This window comes from Struthio camelus, chromosome 27 (genome assembly GCF_040807025.1).
Source record: "Struthio camelus isolate bStrCam1 chromosome 27, bStrCam1.hap1, whole genome shotgun sequence".
Lineage (NCBI taxonomy): Eukaryota > Metazoa > Chordata > Aves > Struthioniformes > Struthionidae > Struthio > Struthio camelus.
In genome coordinates, this window is record NC_090968.1 from 3,010,209 (window position 1) to 3,031,402 (window position 21,194).

The window sequence follows — 21,194 nt, forward strand, 5'->3', positions numbered from 1 at the left end:
AAACCCACACTGGGTTGACGTGGTGGGGAGGGGGGGGACCCAGAAACGTCAAAGCACACAAGTGCGAGTCCCTCAAGGACGATGAAATATTGGGGGGGGGGGGGGAGGAGGAGGGAGGAGAAGAGGGGTAAAGAGGGAGGCCGCAGCCTCCGTCCCTAAGGAAAGAGGGAGGAGGGAAAAGGGCCGGGAAGCGGCGGCAGCAGCAGGCCCGGGCACCTCACCTTCGGCCAGCACCTCGTCCACCGTCACCTGGTAGCGGCCGATGCTGAACACCCGCCCGATGTAGCCGCTGCCGGGGCCGCCGCTGCCACCGCCGCCGCCGCTGGCGCCCGAGCCCGGGCCCGAGGCGCCTTGCTCCCGCCGCGAGTCGAAAAACTTCTTCATGGCTCAGGGCCGCCGCCGAGGTCCCGCAGCCGCCGCCGGGCTCCGGTGAGGAGGGGACGGCGGTGGGGGGGGGGGGGGGGGGAGCCGCGCTCGCCTCGCTCAAGGAGAGTCACACCTGCAAAACCGGGAGGGGGCGGTCAGTGCTGCGGCGCGGCCTCCCCCTCACGGAGCCGCCGCCGCCGCCTCCCCCCGGTCAGGCCGCCCGGTACCTCTGCGCGGCCGGGGGGCGCCTCCATGCAGCCCAGGCCTGCCCCAGCCGCAGCCCCCGCGGCTCACGGCGGGGGCCGCCTGCCGGCAGGGCCCGGTACCCGCATCGCTGCCTGGCCTGGCCTGGCCCGGCCGGGCCCGGTCCGGTCCAGCTCCCGGCGGCTACCGAGTCCGTCAGGCACCGACCCCGCCGCCACCGCCGCCGCCCGCCGGCCCCATCCGACCAGGAAATGGGCGGTCACAGGAAGTCCCGGCGGCAAGACCGCCCCCGGCTCGGCTCGGCCCGGCCCAGCCCCGCCGCTGCCCCCCACCGCGGAGCCCCCCCCCTCTTCCTCCCGCCGCCTCAGCGCCGTGGAGGGGCGAGAGACCCTGCTTGTGGGGGGGGGGGGGTGGATAATGGCGGCGGCCGGCCCCGCCGCGCGGCACTCTGGGAGCGGTAGTTCCAGCGGGCGCCGCGCCGCCTCCCCCACCACCACCCCCTCCCCGCACCGCGGACTACAAGTCCCAGCAGGCAGCGCGGCGCGAGCAACGCCGTTATGCGGGGCCGAGAGGGGATGGCGGGGCAGGGGGGGGCTTCCCGCTCGCCCCCGCTGGCGGCGATGCGCTCTGCGGGCTGCCCCGGGGGGCCGGCGACACCGGAGGGCCACCGGAGGGGCGGCGGGGTCCATGTTCCCCCCCCCCAGCTCCGAGGGGGAGCGCGGGGCCGCGCTGCGCGCAGGGATCCTGTCAGGGGGTCGCAGCCCGCGCGCGCGCACGCTCTCCCCGCCGTGACGAGCGGCCGTTACAGCCGTTTGTGCGCGTTTTGTTTTTTTCCAGGGGACACTTAAGGCCTCGGCGTTTTCGTGTCACGTAACAATAAAAAACTGTCCGCTCTGACAGCTTGGAAGTGAAGCTCCAAGGCTTTGTCTTCACGCAGGCCCGGCTTGCACCTGGTTGAGAATCTCAAATTTAAAAAAAAAAAAAAAAAAGGCACAAGAAACTACACACTGAAGAAAATAACTCCCCGCCCCCAAACTGTGCCTGGTCGGGGAACAAAGAGGTGCTCGAATAAAGGGACTCGGCCGTACCCCAACATCTCAGAACTCGCTGAGTGTTTTAAATCTAGCGGTTGATTTCGTGCAGCCTGGCTCAACGCTCTTTCTAAGTGGATTTGCCAAAATCAGATGTTTATTTAGTTTCCTGTTTCAAAGTAATTTGGGGGTTTTGTAGAGGCCTCCCCGGTGCTGATCCGTGGGTGCTCAGTACCTTTCAGGACGTGGCGCGGAGAACAACGCTCTCCACGCACCCAAAGCGCTCACTGGCTTTAGCGTATGGACTCTGGGACCGAGCCTTGGGTTTTCTGTTAAATTCTGTCTTCTTCCTCCTCCCCTCTCCAGGACCTGTCTAGTTTGCAAGCTTGCAGTGAGATGTTCACCAGCAGCGAGGTGGCTGGTCCGAAGAACCCCAAACCTGCGAGCCCGACATCAAAGAACGGTGAGTTGAGCTTGCATCATGTGAAATTTTTCTTAAAATGCACTTTGTGTTCTTCTCAGCCATTTTCTAGTTCTCAGGACTCGGGAGAGCTTTAAATTTGCCAGCCGACGGTGCCTGCAGCAGCCATCCCTGCTTTCCACACGCGTTACCTGGGAGAGCCAGAGCCGGGGTTTTGAATGGCAAAGGGGAACGTTAAACCAGCAAGAATTGGTTTTTCCTAGACCTGCGACCTGGAACACAAAAGCCTGCGGAGTCTGCGGCCGGAGAGGGACGCCTCTGTGAAAGCAGCGCTCTCACGCTCTCATTCCTCATCTCTGCCTGGGGCAGAAGGAGGGGCAAAAGAGGAAACCAGAGTGCGTTCGTATTTGCCTAATGACTATTATTTCCTGTATTATGGTAATAACTACAGCCATCGTGCTGACAAGCCCCAGTCCCATGTGCATAGGCCAGGCAGGCCCTGGCTATTGTGGGCTGGCAAAAATGTTTACCCTGGATTTTGTTTTCAGAAAGAGAACTTTAATGAAAACAACTGAGTAGCTAAAACACCCTGGAGAATATGTTGGGAAGCAATGCGCAAGCGAAAGAAATTACAAGCTTTGTACTGTTCTTTTTCCTTCATCGCTACCTTGCTTGAATGGGCTAGCTTTTGGGCACAGGCTTCCAACAGTGCCAAGAAGACAGGATCAGCGTGTTGTAAATGGACCTAATTGCTTTTGCCAACATTTGGAGATTTTTAAGATACATGTTATTGTGAAAGTGGCTCCCAGTATAAGCAAATACAATTGTTGATGATAAAATTTAGCATATGTTTTAGACACGGATCTAAAACTGCTTTACTGATGTAAGCATCGCTGTACAGTTGCTTTTCTGCTGAGCCACTGTGCCTCTCCAGAACGGTTAACTCTACACCTCTTCCATCATCCTTATTCTCAGCGGTTCTCCTAAGTAAGGCCCTACAAGCTGGCTGTGTGGACCTCAAAGGCCTCCTGGACCGCCATCATTCACGCAAAGTTTGTAGAGTGCTGCAAACTTGCTCCAATCTTTACATGATTTTCATGTCTCATTTACAAGACGCTCTTGGTCCACATGGCTGAAGCGGCAATCATGTCAAGCAGTCACAAACGTGAAAAGCAGTAAAACTGTCCTCTTTTTATTTAACAGGCATTTAATCTTCATTAAACCTTGTTCAGTTTTTATTTGTGGCTAGACGATGTGTTGCCCATGGCGAATACAGAAGGTTCACTTGCCCTGCAGATAGAGTAGGAACTGGAGAAAGCGTGGGTTCTGTCCAGTTTGCTTGCTTGCTTTTTTTTTTTTTTTTTAAATGGTCTAACCTATGAAACATCCTCAGCCATTTATTAAGATTGAGGTAAAATAGCAGAGACCTGCAGTCAGTGATGTCTGGAGACTCTGCAGAACTGAACAATTTCCAAGAAAATTGGGCATCTCTGTACAGTACAGGGAAATGACTCATTTCCAGCTAAGAAAGATAAAACCTACTGCCATGCAGAGAGCTTGCAGATGCACTGCTGAACATCCTAACTAGGCACTGAGAACTACTTTTTTTTAATGCACCTGGAAGTGCTAAGGTATAATGCAAGTCGGTATCAGATCCATGTGCAGCTATGGGGCCCTGAGGTTCTTGCCGCAAGCCCCCACAGACTCTGCTGGTGACTGTTTGGGGGAACAAAAGTATAGCAGAAGCAGATCCTCAGTTGCAGATGCTGATGCCATTCTTTATTCTAGAAAACATGAGGTGCAGCTGCATTGCTGCAATCCCAGTGACCTTCATCGGGATCAGAGAGACCTGAGCTTGAAAGGTTTACGTGAAAAAGCTAATCAGTGATTGCCAGCAGAGACGTGGTCAAGTCCTCCTCTCATCTAAGCCTGGTGCATCTCTGGTGTGCTTTTTGGAGTTGTACCACTGCACAGAGAAACTCAGTCCGACTAGTACTGTACCGACTAGTACTAAACGCCACAATTTAGTTCCTAAAATCTTGTGAGACTGGTTTTAAAATATTTGAGGCCTGAGGACATAGTCAGCAGAGCTGTTTGCTTCTATATTATCTGTCTGATTCCTGGTTCCCTTATACTACTAACAGAATGCATTCAGATCCCCAGGAGAAGAAACAGGGAAACATTAATATGGCTGCATCCTTCTTGATCAAACTTTCCAGGCAGCTCAGCATTTTCTAAATAAGAGCACAAGTTTGGAAATGTTGCACGTTGAATAACCTAAAAGCTAGGGAAGACTGACCTCTTCTGGATTTTTCTGGAAGTGGCAACAAGGTAGAAAAGAGCCTGCTTAGCTTTATCTCTGGTTATATCTAACTATCAGGAGGCAACTCCGTCCTGGAGGCGAGTGGGGTCCATCCCCACTAGATTTATCAACCTCACTAAAATCTTTCTTTGCTATTCTGTCCTACAGTGGGTGCGTAAGGCAGGGGAGGTAACATATAACAAGTTACAGCAGGTTGTAACAAGCTTTCCTAGTTTCCCTTCGCCCCCCACCCCAGCACTTAGGTTGCAGAGTTCTCCAGCGTTGTGTACCTGCACAATACCTCCGGGTGGGAAATTTCGCTGGCTACAGCCAAGCTCGCAGAGGCAGGCATTTGACAACCTCAGTTTTGCATGAAAAGAGGCAGGCAGAAAAAAGTCACAAGATCCTTTACAAAGTAATGGCCATTTTTTCTGTACTCAATGCATAACAACTAAATGTCCTCATCCTGTTACTTTTCTCTTTATAAAGATGTTCCCTTAACCATCCATTGTGTTATGCGTATATGCACATGCATGCACACACATCTACTACAAATTTTTCTATTGAGATTCCCAGCAGCTAAAAAGCATTAGAGCCACCATTCTATTTCTCTGTCACTTTCTCTCTCTCTATATCTATCTATCTATATCTCTATCTTCTGGAATCCAAGGACTTCTTTTAAGTGCGTAGTAACAACCCACAAAAACTGCCTGTATGACCAGCACAAACTATCATCTTTCTTTGCCACCCTCAAGGAAAGGCAGCTATGCTCAAGCATACTATCATCTGGCTAGTAATTTGCCTAGGGTTGGAGTTCTGCAGATGAACAAAGCAGTGCAGAAAGAAGACTGCAGCGCTCATGTCTGTATTTTACCTATTTGCAAATTAAAAGTGTCTGTTTCTTATATGCTCCTGTTTGCCCTTGCAAGCCATACTCAGTAATTCCAGTGATGGCTACATCTCCTGCAGCTAGGAGCCAGCATCTTCTGCTACTGTTAATGTCACTAATGGCCAATCTATAAATAGACATACATGGAAGTAACTAAACAGAGTGAAATCTGTAGGCTCGTGCTTCTTTGGTGCAATACTATGCATAGCCCAGATTGATACTGCTCTCATCAATAGAATTGACCACCGAGTCAAAAAAGAGCAATATTTCTCTAGCGGTATGACTTTGCACTACAAATATATACTATTGATTAGAGCCAGTATCATTATATCAAGACAAGTTTGCAGAGAGGCTCTTACTAAGAAGGGATTTATCAGCTGTGTTTCACGTGTCAGGGTCCTGAGTGCACCCACAGGCCTTAATTGTCCCAACTGCTCTCACCTGGGCCCCCACCCTGCACCCTCTGCCCGTGGCCCAAGAGCTCAGGCCCAGGCAGCTTGCTCTTCATTTGAGGTATGTTGTAGGTAGTTCTGTCTCTGGTTCTGTCTTCTTATTTCCCTGGATCAGCTCTGGTCCTGGGTTGTGAATTGTTTTGCATGCTGCTGACTGGACTTTCTGGGTGGGTTGTGGACCTGCTTTGTTGCTTTGTTTTGTCAAATGATGGTGGCTAATGAAGGCTATTATGGCCCTGAAGTCTGCTTGGGAGCTATAGGACTGGAGTCCTCCTGCATATGGTTTTCCCCTGGTGCTGGGGTCACCCTTAGCTCATTTTCCCTTGCAGAGTGGCTCTGCTCTTCTTGTTCCCTGGTACAAGGTACCCTATAGCATTAGAATTTTTTAATATGCTGCCCTATTCCAAGTACTCCATTAGCTGGTGAGTTTCTAATTTCATCTGATCAATAAATGTATGTTTTAGAAGTTCTCCTTAACTGGGCAGTTATAGTTTTGATTCCCTTCCTGGAGCTGGGATATAGCCAAATTACAGAACTAAGTATGATAAGGCTACAGAGAAGCAAATATTAATTAAGGAGGAAAAATGAAAGCTACTCATTTCCTCTTCAGAGCTGTATGTATACTAATTAAAGTAAACATTCATTAAACCCATTAAGTGAGATTTAGGCTTGATAATGCATTTAAGGGTGCTGGAAGCAATGGCACAGCAGTTCATAGCCTGCAGCTTTGGGGAAGGAGGGATTAGGTTGTCCCACAAAGTATATAGCTTCAATGTTGGCATTAGGAATTTCCCTGACTGAATGTCGCTACATGGAGTTGGCAAAAGCCCTAAGGCCTGGGGCTTAAACTCTGTCAATTAGTCTTGATACTGGGGACTTGTTCAAGGTGAAATAATTGTATTTGTACAAACTGCAATGTGGATGCAATTAGAGTGGTCTAGCATGTCTCTTGTTCTTATTGTAAATAGATTATATCAGGAGGAGCAGTTTAATACTGGTTGGATTGTATCCATACTAGGTGATATCTTCCCCTAAAGTAATAGCAATGGCTTCTGGAGGCTAAGCAACATGAGAGCATGCAGAGACACCTGTGGGTCTTCAACCATGGCCCCTGCTCTAAACTATACTGGGGATGTTAAAGCAGACCTGTTTTCCCTGGTTCAGTTTGAATGAAAGGTGAGACAGCCTGAGCAAGTTGGATCAGGAGGCTGTAGTCCAATCCCTGGTCTGACTGCAAGGGGCGCTTCTGAAGCTAATCTCATGAGTGCCTTACCATCTTCACGGACCCGCTTTAGAGCTGTTTGCTGACTCCAGTCCATTGCTGCACGGCGTTCAATAACGCAGGTAGCTGACGAAGCTTTCAGACAACCAACGGCTCGGGAATATTTGCTTTCCTTGCTGCTTATAGTCTTAGCTAATAAAACAAAACACGAGCCTGGACCGGTGGCCAAGCACAGCTTTAAGTTACTCTGTAAGAGAATGGCAGAGCGTGTGGGTTTTCTGACACAGTGTCAACATAGCACGTGCTGTGGGTCAGCAGCGTGGAAAGCACTGAGTTCTGCAGCATCCGAGACACTGTTATAGTTGTCACTGCTCTGAATTGTGATGGCACCTGGGATTCCCACTTGTGGGCCTGGGCCATGTGTGCCTGCAGAGCACTCAAACAACCGTGTCTTAAAAAGCTTGTAATTGAAGCGCGTGTAGAATGGTGAGTTTGACTACTGTCTCTTTCATCCAGCTGTCCGTGGATGTTGCCCCTTATTTTTTACTTTCTGAGGCATTAAGACTGCTCTGTTTAATGGTCTGTCATAGAATCTGTTTTAAAGGAGCTTTAGGTTAGGGGGATTTCCTCAAAGTTTTTTTTTCTCTCTGTTCCCTCTTGGCCTCACATGGCATGTATGTTTACGTAATCAAGCCGGGTCTCTCCAGAGAGCACTTGGCATAGCAGTACTGGTACGCTCTGCTCAGAGTTTTGTACAGCCCTATCTCAACATGCAGGAGGTGGAGCGTTGCACGTTCCCTTGGTAGTGCTGACTGGGTAAAAGCAATGTTTCTAATGGTTACAGTAAGGCATAAAGAACTAGAACGCGTTCATTTATTGGCGGGTGGGAATACTGAAATACAGCGATGCAGCCAAAAAACTTTGCTTACCAAATTCTGGGAGTGAGTTTGTGACCTTCCTTGCTCTCTGTGTTTACAGGCCTTTCCATAGAAAACAGAACAAAAGCTTCAGCAGATTTCCACCCTCACCCCCATATCTGGCTGTTCCTGGGGTCTTTACCAAACCTTCCCCACTTCTACACCAGGTTTACCTCTGCTTTGTGGAAACAGAGGTCTCATCTTATACGGTGCTGATTTGGAGGTAAGGAGACATCCCTGCTCTAAGCATCAAAAGTGCCCCTATAGCTCTGTGAAGAGCCTAACATCTGCTTTTAGCATTATGATTAATCCTGTATTAATATGCAGGATATGAGATGTCTTTACCTTGTTACAAGCACATGAAAATCTGTGCTCTAGAAAAGCAAACTCGGAGTTTTGGCCTCCCCCCTAACCTCGGCTACCTGCTGCTATGGAGGCAGTTCTTTAATGGAACTACAGCGTTGCAGCATAACTCTGACAGCACTCGTGCAACAGTTGAATAACCCCATTTTTCAGGGGCTGTCGATGCCAGACTGCTAATGCGCACCTATAAAAATGAGCCTTCCCTTATTAACTTCTCTGAAAACACCTGCATAATCCCCAAAGACCTGAATCCTGGAACCACTTAAATCTGTGGGAGTCTGGCTAATGACTTTGTTAGTATCAGGATTTGGACCTCAGTGAATGAGACAGGGCAGTGTCACCGAAGGTAGAGGCAGATATGCACTCATCAAATGACACTCTGAAAATCTCTCCTTCCATATCAAGCTCCCCAAGTCTTTGCAGTGCGAATTTAAAAGGCCAGATCCTTAGGGCAAAAATACAGATGGTGCCATTTTCTGAGTGGTTCAGTTCTGTTCTCATTGCGGGACCAAGAATAAATACCTCCTGTGCTTAACAGGCTGGCTGCTTGAGCTCAATTTATTTACTTGCTTTAATGCCTACTGCCTTGTCCTTCTGTGACCTTTAATTTTCATTATGCCTTTTGCAGAGGTGGGAGTACAGCAGGACTGCATGGGAATACAGAGCAGGTATGAAACCAAATAAGCTGTGAGTATTTGGACAACATGATAACATAGGGGTTTGAAACAGTGGGTAGGACAAACAGGAAGTCTCAGTGAAGAAAAAACAATGCACTTTGTCATGCCCACTGTGACAGAGCTTGTGGGGTTGTCCGTGACTGTCCCTCTTCTGGCAGCTCAGGGACGTAAACTAGTCGGTAACTGATAGTGTTCTCACAAGGGTGAGCACATACTTCTATACTGGGCCAGAATCGTAGCTGGTGTAAAGCAGCATAATTCTGGTGGATCTTTAGCAGCTCCAGTCTAGAATCTGTGCAGACAATTTTAAATAAATTTTAAATGTGTTCCAGTCAGGGTTATAGGGCTCAGGTTTGCTTCCACTTGTGCTGTGTAAAAACAGACTAATGTTGGCCTTATGTTGGGTTTAAGGAAACGGATTCTAGGTTGGATGCTGAGCATGTAGGTATGGAAGGGAAGGCAGAACAGCCCCAACTATAATGCCTATTTTCCCACTCACACTGAATTGTAGTCAAGGCATATAGTACCAGATTTCACAAGGAAAAAGACTGCGATGCAAAGGGGCCGTGACTTGAACCTTGCTTTCCAGTCACCTTCTGCTCAACGTTCCCCCTCATCAGCAGGGAATAGATGCTGTCAGGCCTCTGTGGGGCTGTTCTTGGGAGCCAGAGCTGCAGTGGGAGCTATAATAAGCCAGCTGCACAGACATGCTCACTGGAGCACAGCCTGCATTCTTCCAAGCTGCTAATTTTAGGTCTCTTTCAGCAAAAGTGTGTGTGTGAAGAAGCACAGGGATGGGGTGTAACTGCTATATGAGCTGGAAGCAAGAACCTGAGAGGGGTGATTTACCTGCAGTAACAACTGTACTTTTGACATCAGAGAAACCAAAGCCTCGAGGATAAACAAAGTGAAGGCAAGGTGCATTATTGTATTGCAAGGTTAATTTGCCTCTGTCAGTCTCGTGACCCTGTCTGTGGCTGACCTCGACAGCTTCACCTGAGGGCAAAACTGAAGCCCCTTGATTGGAGTGTCCTCACTTCAGGGCGGTGCTATTTATTAAAGGGCAAAAATAAAGAATACTTATGAGAAAAATCACTTAGAAAAATCGTTGCTCTTTTAGCAGTGATCAAGTCCTCGGAGAAGAGGGAATTCAAACTGAAAACCTGGAGAGGTGCTGCAGGAGCAAACAAGAGCTGTAATAACAGGTAAGAAGTGTTCACGGACAACGTGGCGGGGGGGAGGTTAGACTTTTTGCTCTGGGCTGTTGCAGCCTGTCTTTGTGCTTCATGTAGCTGTCCCACTGCTCCCCCCCTTGGGTACGTGCTTTCTACACGGCAGTGTAAAGTGAGACGTTACGCGCTCTGTGCACGTGTGCTCAGTACTGCACAGTCAGAAGCCGGAGACACCCTCTGTGCCCGCGTGTTTTGCGGGCAATGCTGGGGAGAGAAGAAGCTGTCGTGTGCCAGGCCACCTTTACTCTCAAGGGCCTCTGTGGAACCCCAATGCATATTCCTTAAATGTGCATGTTGCGGCAGGCTGCGTGAGGAAATCGCTCAGTGCTCTGGATTACAACCAAATGTTTGCGGAAAGGCAGAGGGGACCGGGGCTGGATTGCCTTCCTGTCAGCTGTGTGAGAGAAGCTGCTTTGCGCAGGGGAGTCCCACCCCATTGCAGGGCGGGGACTCTCGCCTAGGAGAGCTGAGCGGAGCTCTCCCCATCACTGCCAAGGCACCCACTTGGGATAGCAGGTGAGCGCTGAATTAACTGGGGGGGGGGGTCCCCTCTTGGCGTGGGGAAAGGCTTGTGTCACTAGAGCTGCCAGGGTGCATGCCAAGCACTAATCCAGCTTGGCAGCCCACCGTGGCTGCTCAGAGCACGGCTCGCAGTGCGGCTGTGCGGGAGCGGGACAGCCTCTGCCTGGGTGGACGCCCTGTTGGGTGGCGGTGCCAAAGCGTCAGGCTGCAGGGCCGGGCCTGCTGGGCAGCCTTGAAGGGTGCTGGCCTCGGGTGAGGGAGGACAGGGAGCCAGGCGGTGGCAGGGAGGAGGAACATGGCTGACTTATCCCAGGCACAGAAGACGCGGGTTTTCCTTCCTCTTCTTTCTGCTTCTGCTGTGCCCTGTGGCAAAGCTGGTGTCCTCCCGGATGGATGCTGGCAATGGGAGGGCACGGCAGTGTTTTCTCAGAGTGGCTCTGGGTGTGTGCCCAGGGAGAAGTGAGGCGTACAAGGCTCCAGCTCTAACTCAGGATTATATTTTATTCCTTTTGAGGGCAGTGGTAAGACCAAGGTCATCACGTGGGAGGTGTTAGGACATTTCAGCTGCCTTGGGGCTCCCATGCGGAAGGGAGATCCTTTGCTGAGCTACAAACTCTGGTGTCACTCAGCCTACTGTGAGCCTGAGACCTACAGCAGGGCACTCTGCCTCCCTGAAACGCAGCTAGCTAAGGAGGGAGCAGGCTGTAAACAGCACACTGGAAAGAGCTGGCAGTGTCAGAGCCGTGGAAAAGCTGACCTGGCGCAGGGTGTGGGTTTGTATTCTAGTAAACGTGCGTTGAAGAAAGAACTAGTCAAACAAGTCTGGTGTCTGCCTTGCTAGAGGATGGGTCGCAAAACACTGTTTTCCATTTCAGACCCTAGGTGTAGGACTGTCAACCGTCGTCTACACACCCCAGAAACTTGGGGCAAAATACCTGTATAAATCCTATTCGGGAGTGCTGCTTGCTGGGAGCTATGTGTGCTCTGAGCATGGTCAGGGAAACTTTATTTGAAGCAAGCCTAGATTTGAAATGGCCAAAACACAGGATACAGTTTACAGCTGATCCAGAATAAGCTCACTTTTAAAGGACACCTTTGGGGACAGATGGCTACCTGCTCATCTGATAAAGCCAGCCAGGAAGAGTTAATCCACAGAAAAATTCTGGCTATTGGGAGGAGATGCCTAGTACACTTGCCTTCTGCCACCTGGCCACAATGTTTTGAGCCTGTTCTAAGCCAGGGCACAGGGTTTTCTGTGTCAGCAAGCCCAGGCCTTTGTAATAGTTTGAAGCAAATAAAAACACCAAGACAGGGATGAGCCGGGGCACTGCGGCACATGCTAGCTAGCTTTGTGCATGCGTGTTTTAATTCCTCAAAATATAGAGTAGTTAAGTGCTGCTCCTGTATTGAAGCTGTTTTCTCTTCTGTTTGAGCTGTAGCCTGGGAGCTCTGTTTAAAAAGCAGAGCACTGTCAAATCTGACTGAGCTCTTGTACACGGAGTGAAGTTTTTCTCTGTACTATCAAACAGAGTGGTTAGAGCCTTTAATCTAAGGGTGTAATGCCCCAGCCTGAGCTGTTGACGGAGACCCCTTCCCCCGTGGAAAGGGGGCAACAGTGTTAAGGGGCAGGGACCATTGCTGGAGAACCTCGTCAAAGTGCCAAGCACTGTGACCTGTAACTTCACTGTTAGGACCGCTGCTGACTTTTTCAGTGGGAGCACATGCATGGCAATATACTGGGATCAAAAAAGCATTTGCAGATTGTGGGACAGGGTTAGCATTGCTGCCTTCTGCAGAGCTCTACTCTCTATATTAGCATGATTTTTAAGTTGGATGAAAAAACTGGAATCCTAAACACAGTCTAGTCAGTACGTTCCTGTTGTAATGTATCTGTAATTTCATATTCAGTGGCATTTACCCTTACTCCTATAGGCACATCCTTTCCTCATGCTTTTTTTCTGCCACTTCATTTGCATTCAAAATTTTTTCCTGCCTCCCTCCCTCCCCTTTTGTCTTTGCTTTGCCCTCTAATCTACTTGCAAGCCAGCTTCTCTAATATCCCTACTTTTGTGTACAAACAAAATGAATGGTAGAACCAGCATCAGAAAAACTTCTGTGAAATTCCAAGCCATTACCTACTGTGTGGCTAAAGTGAATGATAAAGTTAACTCTTGTGTAAAAGATTAGGCTAGATTAAAGACTAGCCTTTTTTTTTTTTTTTTTTTTTCCTTTTGAGGGTCTAGGTCAGAGTTTGCCCCCTGAAATCTATATCCTCTAAAAGAAAATGAACTCAACACTAACTTTACCATATGCTACCTAACTGCATGTGTAATGCACAGATTAAGTGGAGAGTACTCAGGAGTGCCTGTACAGAATGGATCTATGGCCAACGTCATACTGAGAGCTAACTTGCCCGAACAGCACACTGCAATGGTATTCTAGATTCACAAGAGTCATGTGAAGCATGAGTAAAGCCACTGCTGCTGTTGCACAACTGGCTGGGCTCCTTGAGCGCAGCTGTTAAGCGCCATGAGCAGACTAGGGGGAGAAGATTTGTCAGCCCTTGGCATCACTGCTTCTACTGAAGTGCTTGATAATGCAAGTACGTTCGCTTGTGTTGCGTTTAACTTCAGTTGCAGGAAATAAACTTGATCCTAAGACTTGGCTCTTAACCTGTCTTGTCTTACCTTCTAGGGACCAGGGATGTGGGAAAAGAGTTGGGGGTGGTGGGCTTTATAGGAGTAGGCCCCATGCATTAAAAAAACCTATGAGCAGAAAAAATATACACCTGGGAAATGGCAGGTATATTTTTTCCTTTGTGAGAGGTTTGTCAGTTAAACTGCAGTCCTACAAGGAATTACACATTGAACCAAACTGAGGAGTTGCTGAATACTGCAGTTTTTGAGGAAGAGGGAAAATAAAAATCTACTGTTCCAGACTCTGGGTGAGGATGTCCTCCTCTGCATGCTTGTCTAGTTCCTGGCGTTGTTCCTGCTTCCCAGAAAATAGCTGTAAGTGCTGTTGGAGCTGTGCAGATGCCCTTACCCTGACTGACCCTCAGGCTTTTTTACCTGGCCAGGTCAGAGTTAGCCATGAGTGGCGATCAAGTCTACCTTCCTCAGGCTCCCAGGGTGCTGTTGTTTGCTTCTCCTTGCAGCCTCAGCTAGGCTGTGATGCTAATAATACAAAACAAGTTTCTTAAATGCTAGTGCTACTCATCTGCTTGTGCACCACATCCCTCTTTCAAACGGAGCCTTTGTGGGGCAAACACCCTGGGCCTCTCCTGTTACAAACCAGCCTTTGTTAGTTCAGTACAAAGCAGGAGCGGCAACTCTGAGTTGCAGTCGCTGTGGGTGTTCAGTAGGGCTGTTGGTGAAGCATTGCCATTGGGCCTCAGAAATGAGGCACTGCTTTACAGTGGCAGTTACTTAACCAGCCCCATTAACTGGCGAGGACACGTATGTTCTATTAATTATTTGCTAGAAAACTAACAAAACTAACGCTCCTGTTTTTTATTACAGTTCTCTGTCTAGGGACTTGGACAATAACAGATCGATCAAGTAGTGCAGCAATGGTGAGTGTACTTGCCTCCTGTACCATGTTGTGCCAAGCATTTGCACTGAGCAGGTAAACCTGGGGAGCTTAGCTCCGATACAGGTACAGACTGTCACCATCTCTCCCGCTGTGGGGGGTGAGTTTATCGCTTCCCTCTGTTTCCTCATACTAGGGGAGAATGACGCACACTTCGGGGCTGTTCTCCTTTGGGAGTTAATGTAAAATCTGGTCAGATATTTGTTCATGAGGCATGGATGTCTCCTGGTAAACTCCCTGAGTGTATTATCCTTTGCGGGTTCAGCCTGCAACCTCATCTGTACAGCGGTTATCCCTGTGCTTGTTGTTGAAAGCTTAACCTGTGCTAATGTTAATCACTGTTTTGCTGTTGCTGCTCATGGGAACACAGACTGATTTGTAAAAGGCAGTGTAGTCCAGCAGAAATGGCTCTGGACAGGAGAAATCTGTTTGTGAAATACTGTTTTGAGCAAAACATTGCATTTCATGTCGCATAATTTTTTTTTACAGAATAATGGTCCTTGCCTGCCGCTAGATAAGTCAGGGGTAGGGTTTGGGGATCAGCTTCTTTTATGATTTACGTGGAGCTGGGAAGAACCAACAGCTGGATTGAACAGAGATGTCAAGTTGTCAGCCTTTAATTGAAAAACAGATGCTACGCAGGTAGCAATAAGGAGGTTTTTCTCCTTTTAGTTGTGCTGTTGTGGCTTATTTCCCATGTAACAGGAAAGTCCCCTTAGAACAGACTGTTTCTCTTCAGGGTAGAATGAAAACTTCATCTAAAATCACGCAAGTTTGGTGGGTGGACTTTTTTTGCTATTACTGTGCTTTTTTATTATTCAACTGTGTGCATCACTGAGTCTGCGTTTGGTAACTCCTCATCTGTTAATTTAGGCAACAATCAAGGGGGTCTCAAGTTTCAGTGCTGAGCAAGAAGCACAGGCACTAAGGAAAGCGATGAAGGGATTGGGTAAGTTGTTCTCCCTCCACTGCTAGATTCTCATTTTTTCAGACTATTGGGAGGCTTTCCACTCTGCTGGTTCGTCGGGAGGGAAGCCTCGCCTTATGCATTTGCCCCACTGCACCGCTCAAAAACTCTTTGCAAAGTGGAAACAGGGATCATGCCCTCCATCTCCAGAAATGCAACCTCCTCTGGTGTGGATCCTGCCGTCCTTTGTGTTGCAAAACACAAGGAGGCAGCCTGATCAGAAATTAAGGGTTACATCCAAATGGAAGCAAAGGAGGGAGTGTAAAGGGAAGGAAAGTAAAGTCAGAGCCGAAGAGATGGGACTGGTTACCATGATGTGTAGTGAGGGTGAAACCCTCCCGCCCTGTTCAGTTGCTCTTAGTCAGCCTGTTTATCTGTGTGTTTATACGTAGTCTTTGTCAGTGTTGTCTCTAAGCTGCTCATAGATATTAAAGTATTAACCCTAGAAATCTGGGACTCTGTATGTATTCTGAAGTGCTGCACCAATTTTTCTGATGTGGTGTGGGAGCGCTGAAAAGAATTGAGTGACTTAGTCATGCTGAGATTTTGAACCTAACCTGAAATCCAAGTCTTGGCTCTTACCTTGTTTCTCCTGCAGTATGGTGCTCCCATCCTGCCAAGCTGAGGCACTTTCGCATATTGATTTAGTCCCCGGCCCTGTCAAGAACCAGGTTGTGGAAGGGACAGAAGATGGCTAGTGGCACGCTCCACACAAGGCCGCGTCTGGTTCTCCTGCAAGCAGTCTGACTGGCTTTTGTTTGTTTCTCACAGGCACGGATGAAGATGCCATCATCGAGACCTTGACCAAACTGAACGTTTCCCAACGTCAGCAAGTTCTGATCACCTATAAAACTACTATTGGCAGGGTGGGTAGGTGGTCTTCAGAGATAAGGGACTGTGGCTTTAACTGGCAGATACAGGTGCTGTTTAGATTATAGCACTTGGGTGAAAAGCGAACGGTGCTCCAGCCTCCACAACGGTGAGGTTAGCGCGGTATTTTTCTGGCTGTACAGCAAACGTTATGTCGATCTTGTTGGCTTCAGAGCTACTCTTCACCGGGGAGAGTTGGAACACATGGAAATGTGGTGAATGAGTCGATTCTTTCTGTTCACAAGGGCTGTTCTGTTTCTTCTCCCAACTCATTCATTCTCTATTGGCCTTCTAGGATTTGATTGATGACTTGAAGTCTGAGCTGAGTGGGAATTTTGAGAGGGTGATCGTTGGGATGATGACTCCCACCACCATGTATGACGTGCACGAGCTGAGGAGGGCTGTGAAGGTTTGGAAGTCTTCCTTTTTACATTGCTAAAGTTCTGGTCAAGTTAATATGATGTGGCCTAATTATTTAAAAAAAAAAAAAGCCGATAACACATTGCAAACAGTTGACGTAGTCATCTTGGTTCTTTTCTTGGTGATTCTGTAGGGTGCCGGAACAGATGAGGGTTGCCTGATTGAAATTCTGGCTTCTCGCACAAATGGAGAGATCCGGCGCATTAATGAGAACTACAAACTTCGTATGTAGTGCAAGCTGTTTTATTCTTACACCCGAGAGGTAACTCGCGTGTGTACATGCACACAGAGGAATGAGAGGGTCTGTTAGTCTTTGGTTTAACTGGGACAAGTCAGCCAATCCAACCATTACTGTCTGCCTAGAGAGAACCTCTGAGTTAAATGGATGTCAACAGCAAAACTGCTAGCAGCCTCAAGAATTAGAACGTCACCCAGAAATTAGGTTGGTCTAAATAAAACGGGGGTGAGGAGCTTATGTAGATCAGTTGGGTGTGTGCCCATGTGTGGATCTACGACTAGTTTTATACTGGCTGTACTTCTTAATTTGGACCAGTAGCGCTAGTTATGACGGCCGGGCTACGATAATGATATTTAGAGTGCTGAGCACGTTCGTATAGTCACCTGGCTATGGCTAGCACATGTTGTGGACAAACCGTGTCCGAGCGCTGGAGCTGTTGCTAACAGATGTCCTACGTGTGTGTGCTTTGGTTAGAATATGGGTGTACGCTCGAAGAGGACATTGTCTCCGATACATCTTCCATGTTCCGAAGAGTCCTCGTATCCCTTGCGACGGTAAGCCCAGTCTAAGGGAAATGGGGGTGGATCTTCCTGTTGCTGTTGGACATGCCTCTCATTTCAGTGATGAGGTCTCTGAGGCTGGCTTTCACCTTGCACGTCACCTTGCCTGCATTTCATTCAAGGAGAGGAATCTGACTGTGTGTGCATTCATGCCATGTGCTTTTTTTAAAAATGGTCTGGTTAAAGTGGTTTGCCGCTGACTTCAGGAGGAGGCACAAATCATGCTTGAGTCACTTTTGTTGTATTTTTTTTCTTTTACATAAGTGTAAGCTACTATTCCGTGTTAAAGACTCTTCTAAGTGGGCCTCATTACGCGTCTCCAGTAGCTTGTTTGAAATGGGGAATTTGCAGGACTGGCTTCCACCGGTTGCTTTGGGCTGAGTCTGTTCCATCCTTGTCTCTCTGCAGGGCAACAGAGATGAGGGAACATATGTGGATGGTGCCCTTGCTCAGCAAGATGCTCAGGTACGTGGTAACTTTCATCCTGTAAGAACACTCTGCCGTTTGGAAATAGCTGTGATCTAGACCAGCCACAGGCCAGCAGTGCTCCAGGATCAAGGAAGTAAAAATCTCATGTACAGCTGAGCTTCTCAATTAGCCTTGCTTTGCCTGTTAATGTTTTCAAGTGCCTGTATGAAGCTGGGGAGAAGAAATGGGGAACAGATGAGGCACAATTTATGTCCATCCTCTGTACACGGAACAGAAGTCACCTACTAAGAGGTAGGACTCTCCGGTGTCCTGCATTCTCTTCTTTCCTTACTTGTTTGAGGACAGTACTTTCATAGGTGCTTTGTGCTTGATCAGTAATGATCGCAAACCCTTCCTGAGACAGGCAGATATGTAGAATCCAGTTGCATACCCTTCTTTCAGATGGTTTTATTCCCTTCTGAGCCAAAAGGAGACTTGAGAAAAACATCGGTACAACTCGCTGCTGCTGCAGTCTCTAAATCAGAGATAAAGCGTGATTCCTGTTGGGGCAGAGAGGAAAGAAGCTAAGCGCTTAACTGCCTAGCAAGATGGTTAATAATGAAAATGAATTATTTGTGTGGGACAGCCCTAATTTAGCTTACAACACAGTAACGGTGGTACAATGTTCATGTAGAGTATGAGCAGCTGGTGAGCGCCGTTGCAAACTGGTGTTTCGTCTCCCTCACTGTTTCTATCATTGGTTCTTTTCCCTAGTTTTTGATGAATACAGAAGGATTGCTAATAAGGACATAGTAGACAGCATTAAATCTGAGATGTCAGGAGACCTTGAAGATGCTTTATTAGCTGTGGGTGAGTGTCTTGCTTTTGAACTTTGTCCACAAAGTAATGAAACAGAGATGCTGTATCTTGCCCTGGCCTGCTGTTTCCGTAGCTTCAGGAGGCAGATGTGATGTACGTCCCGTTGCAAGCCACACGGTTTTACTCTTTGCAAATGTAGTCAGATAAGAAAGCTCTATGCTTTATCGCATTGTGTACTTTGCCAAGAGATGCTTTGATGACTGACAATTGCTGTCAGGGAGCGTTAAACAAACATTAAACGAAACACTGCTGTGCACTGGGCGAGGGGACACCAGTTCACAGCAGGTCGCTGTGGTTGCCTGCATTGTACTTGCTGTTGGTCAGCCCTGGCCTGCCCCATTGCGGAATGGACGCCTCCACCGGGAGAAGGCTTGTAAAACCTTCTCCCGCAGTTTCCATTGGCTTTAATTCTCTTGTTCTTGCCTCTTTACAGTAAAGTGCACACGGAATAAACCTGCATATTTTGCTGAAAGATTGTATAAATCCATGAAGGTAAAGAGCTTTCAGTATGAGATTGCCTTTTCTTTTTCTGCTTTTCCATGCTGCAGTCTGTAACATGACAGCAATCGTTATAGAGAGAGGAACTCTACTGTTAACTGGGGAAAAAAGAGTCTGAGCTTTTTCTTCAGGGGCTCAGAGTAATAATCTTTTCAGCAGGAAGATGCTAGTGGATCACTCTGTTAATGTGAGACTGCTCTAATTGGGAGCAGATCCCTTGCAAGACCCAGCAATAAAATAGCTGTCTGCAGCAATGATTTATCCGAAATGTGTCATTGATGTACATGGTTGGTTTACTTCTGTAGGGCTTGGGAACAGATGACAACACGCTGATCCGAGTGATGGTGTCCCGCTCGGAAATAGATATGTTGGATATCAGAAGGGAATTCCTGACCATGTATGGGAAATCTCTCTACTCCTTCATTAAGGTAAGATTTTCAGTGTGTTAGAAACAGAGCTGAATTTGCTAACGAGCTTAAAGGAGAGAGATCCCCACTTGGGCATCTGATGCCTCTTTCAGTTAGAGGAGCTGAAACTAAGTAGACATTTATGTACTGAAAACATTCCTGAATATTCTTAATCCTTAAACTGCCAAAAAGGATTCAAACCCTACAACAAATTGTTTGTGCTGGAAATGATCCAGCCTTTTTATAGCGTTAGCTGTAAAACTAATCACATGTTCTTTTGTTCTGTTCTTCTCTCCAGGGAGACACCTCAGGAGATTACAGGAAAGTTCTGCTCAAGCTCTGTGGTGGGGAGGATTAAAGGATTCCTGGTGAACTGCCTGGGTGATGGGAAACAGTAGATCATAAGGATTTCTCTCTCTCTCCAGATAGCTTAGACTATTGCTCTGAGTATTGACTTAGGTTAGTTAATGCTCTGATTAGATGATGACAATTCAAGTTGGCCCTTATGATATGCTTTTATGCTTGGCACACTTTTTTCTTAAACACTAATTTGGCTAGTAAAACCTGACTTGAACTGAATGCTGTAACCAACTGTCTAAGAGCTAAACTGTATCCTGACAAGCTGTCCCTCCGCTATTGTATTTGCTAACAAAACTTATTTATCAGCTGAAGCAGACTTAGATGCAGCATGTAGGAAACCACAGAGGAAAAAATTAACCTAAGCAGCGTAGGGAGAGTGCAGAATACACGTTTGCTTTGGTTTTGCAAGATAATTCCAACACAAAGAAAATTACTCATCTAAAATAACAAGAGTGTTTAGATTTAAACTTGCCCTGTTAATGTGGAGCATTAACAGACTTGTTACACTTACATATAAGTGTATGTATCCACAAATATATGTTGCCTGTAGGTCCGAAGGTGGGGAAGATGTCACTGGTGACATTAGAAGGACCAGGTCAGCCCTGTACTCACGGTCCTCTCTACCTGAATTACGGGAGCGTGACTTTTACTTAGATTATCAGGGTTATATTACAAGCCCTTACTCTACATGAAGCGGTATCATTAGAAAGGTGCCTTTCCAGGGAATGACCTGTCCCCACACTGCCTGGTGCCTTACATGGAGATGCCTCGCACTGGGCTAACTTACTGTAGCCCACCAGCGCTAGCTGGTTGTAGCACCTTCTAACGCTGCAGTAGAGGGTCTGGTTCTGGTGCCCGTGCCTGACTTGGGACTCCCACGCCAACCGTTGAAAGGAAGCGTTCTCCCACGCTCTAGGCCGTTGCCTTTTGGGCTGAGCGTCGTTTTTCACCACGCTGTGGGTCATGTTTGGATTCGCGGGCTGCTTTAGCTGTTGCAATCCTATGGCAAGGGCGCCGCGCACTGAGGTTAGAAGCGTGTATGGCCTAAGCCCTGCTCTGCCACTCACTGTACTCTAAATTAAGCTCTTGCCTCGAATAGGAGATATTTCTGTGCCTTCGGCTAAAAAGCCTTTTGTTTCTCTTCCTCCCTGCTTTGATAAGTGGAGATACGTTCCCTAGCGGGGGGGGGGGGGGGGGGGGAGATGGGGCAGAGCTGTACAAAGCGGTTAGAAACCTGCTCAATACAGGAAAAAAAAATTCTTCCGCTCACGCTTTGTGTGTAAGTGCTTTGTGTTACGTTGCTGAGCATTTTTGAAACAAATAAACAAGATTTTTCTCTAGCTCCTGTGCGGGGCGGGGCGGGGCGGGGGGGAGATCCGAGCGCGTATCCCACCGCGG

The 21,194-nt window shown here is 48.0% G+C and overlaps 2 protein-coding genes across 14 annotated transcripts in view; one reads left to right on the top strand and one right to left on the bottom strand.

The window, feature by feature from the left end:
• The window catches only part of AAK1 (AP2 associated kinase 1), an 80,997-nt gene extending 80,613 nt beyond the window's left edge, over positions 1–384 (bottom strand). For all 10 annotated transcript variants that reach the window (XM_068920664.1, XM_068920663.1, XM_068920662.1 and 7 more), the window contains exon 1: positions 222–384. In XM_068920664.1, the coding sequence (XP_068776765.1) occupies positions 222–384 (163 nt within the window). The remainder of the gene's footprint in view (positions 1–221) is intronic.
• ANXA4 (annexin A4) lies at positions 114–21,136 on the top strand. 4 transcript variants are annotated; one of them, XM_068920674.1, is made up of 18 exons: positions 168–429; positions 1,968–2,064; positions 7,866–8,027; positions 8,796–8,835; positions 9,610–9,757; positions 9,965–10,049; positions 14,120–14,172; positions 15,063–15,138; positions 15,928–16,022; positions 16,322–16,435; positions 16,580–16,670; positions 17,159–17,238; positions 17,653–17,709; positions 17,871–17,964; positions 18,427–18,522; positions 18,965–19,023; positions 19,335–19,457; positions 19,735–21,136. In XM_068920674.1, the coding sequence occupies exons 7-18, from the start codon at positions 14,170–14,172 to the stop codon at positions 19,792–19,794; spliced, it is 948 nt and encodes a 315-aa protein (XP_068776775.1). In that variant the 5' UTR covers positions 168–429; positions 1,968–2,064; positions 7,866–8,027; positions 8,796–8,835; positions 9,610–9,757; positions 9,965–10,049; positions 14,120–14,169; the 3' UTR covers positions 19,795–21,136. The 4 variants fall into 4 exon arrangements, with proteins under 4 accessions (XP_068776774.1, XP_068776777.1, XP_068776775.1 ...); XM_068920673.1 differs by lacking the exon at positions 9,610–9,757 and having other exon boundaries at positions 114–429; XM_068920676.1 differs by lacking the exon at positions 9,610–9,757 and having other exon boundaries at positions 158–429; positions 9,968–10,049.
• The last annotated feature ends 58 nt before the right edge of the window (positions 21,137–21,194 follow it).

Coding starts and splice junctions, on each gene's coding strand:
- ANXA4 (XM_068920673.1), top strand. Junction 17,239..17,652: donor TCCTCGTATCCCTTGCGACG/GTAAGCCCAGTC, acceptor GTCTCTCTGCAG/GGCAACAGAGATGAGGGAAC. Junction 17,965..18,426: donor CAGAAGTCACCTACTAAGAG/GTAGGACTCTCC, acceptor TCTTTTCCCTAG/TTTTTGATGAATACAGAAGG.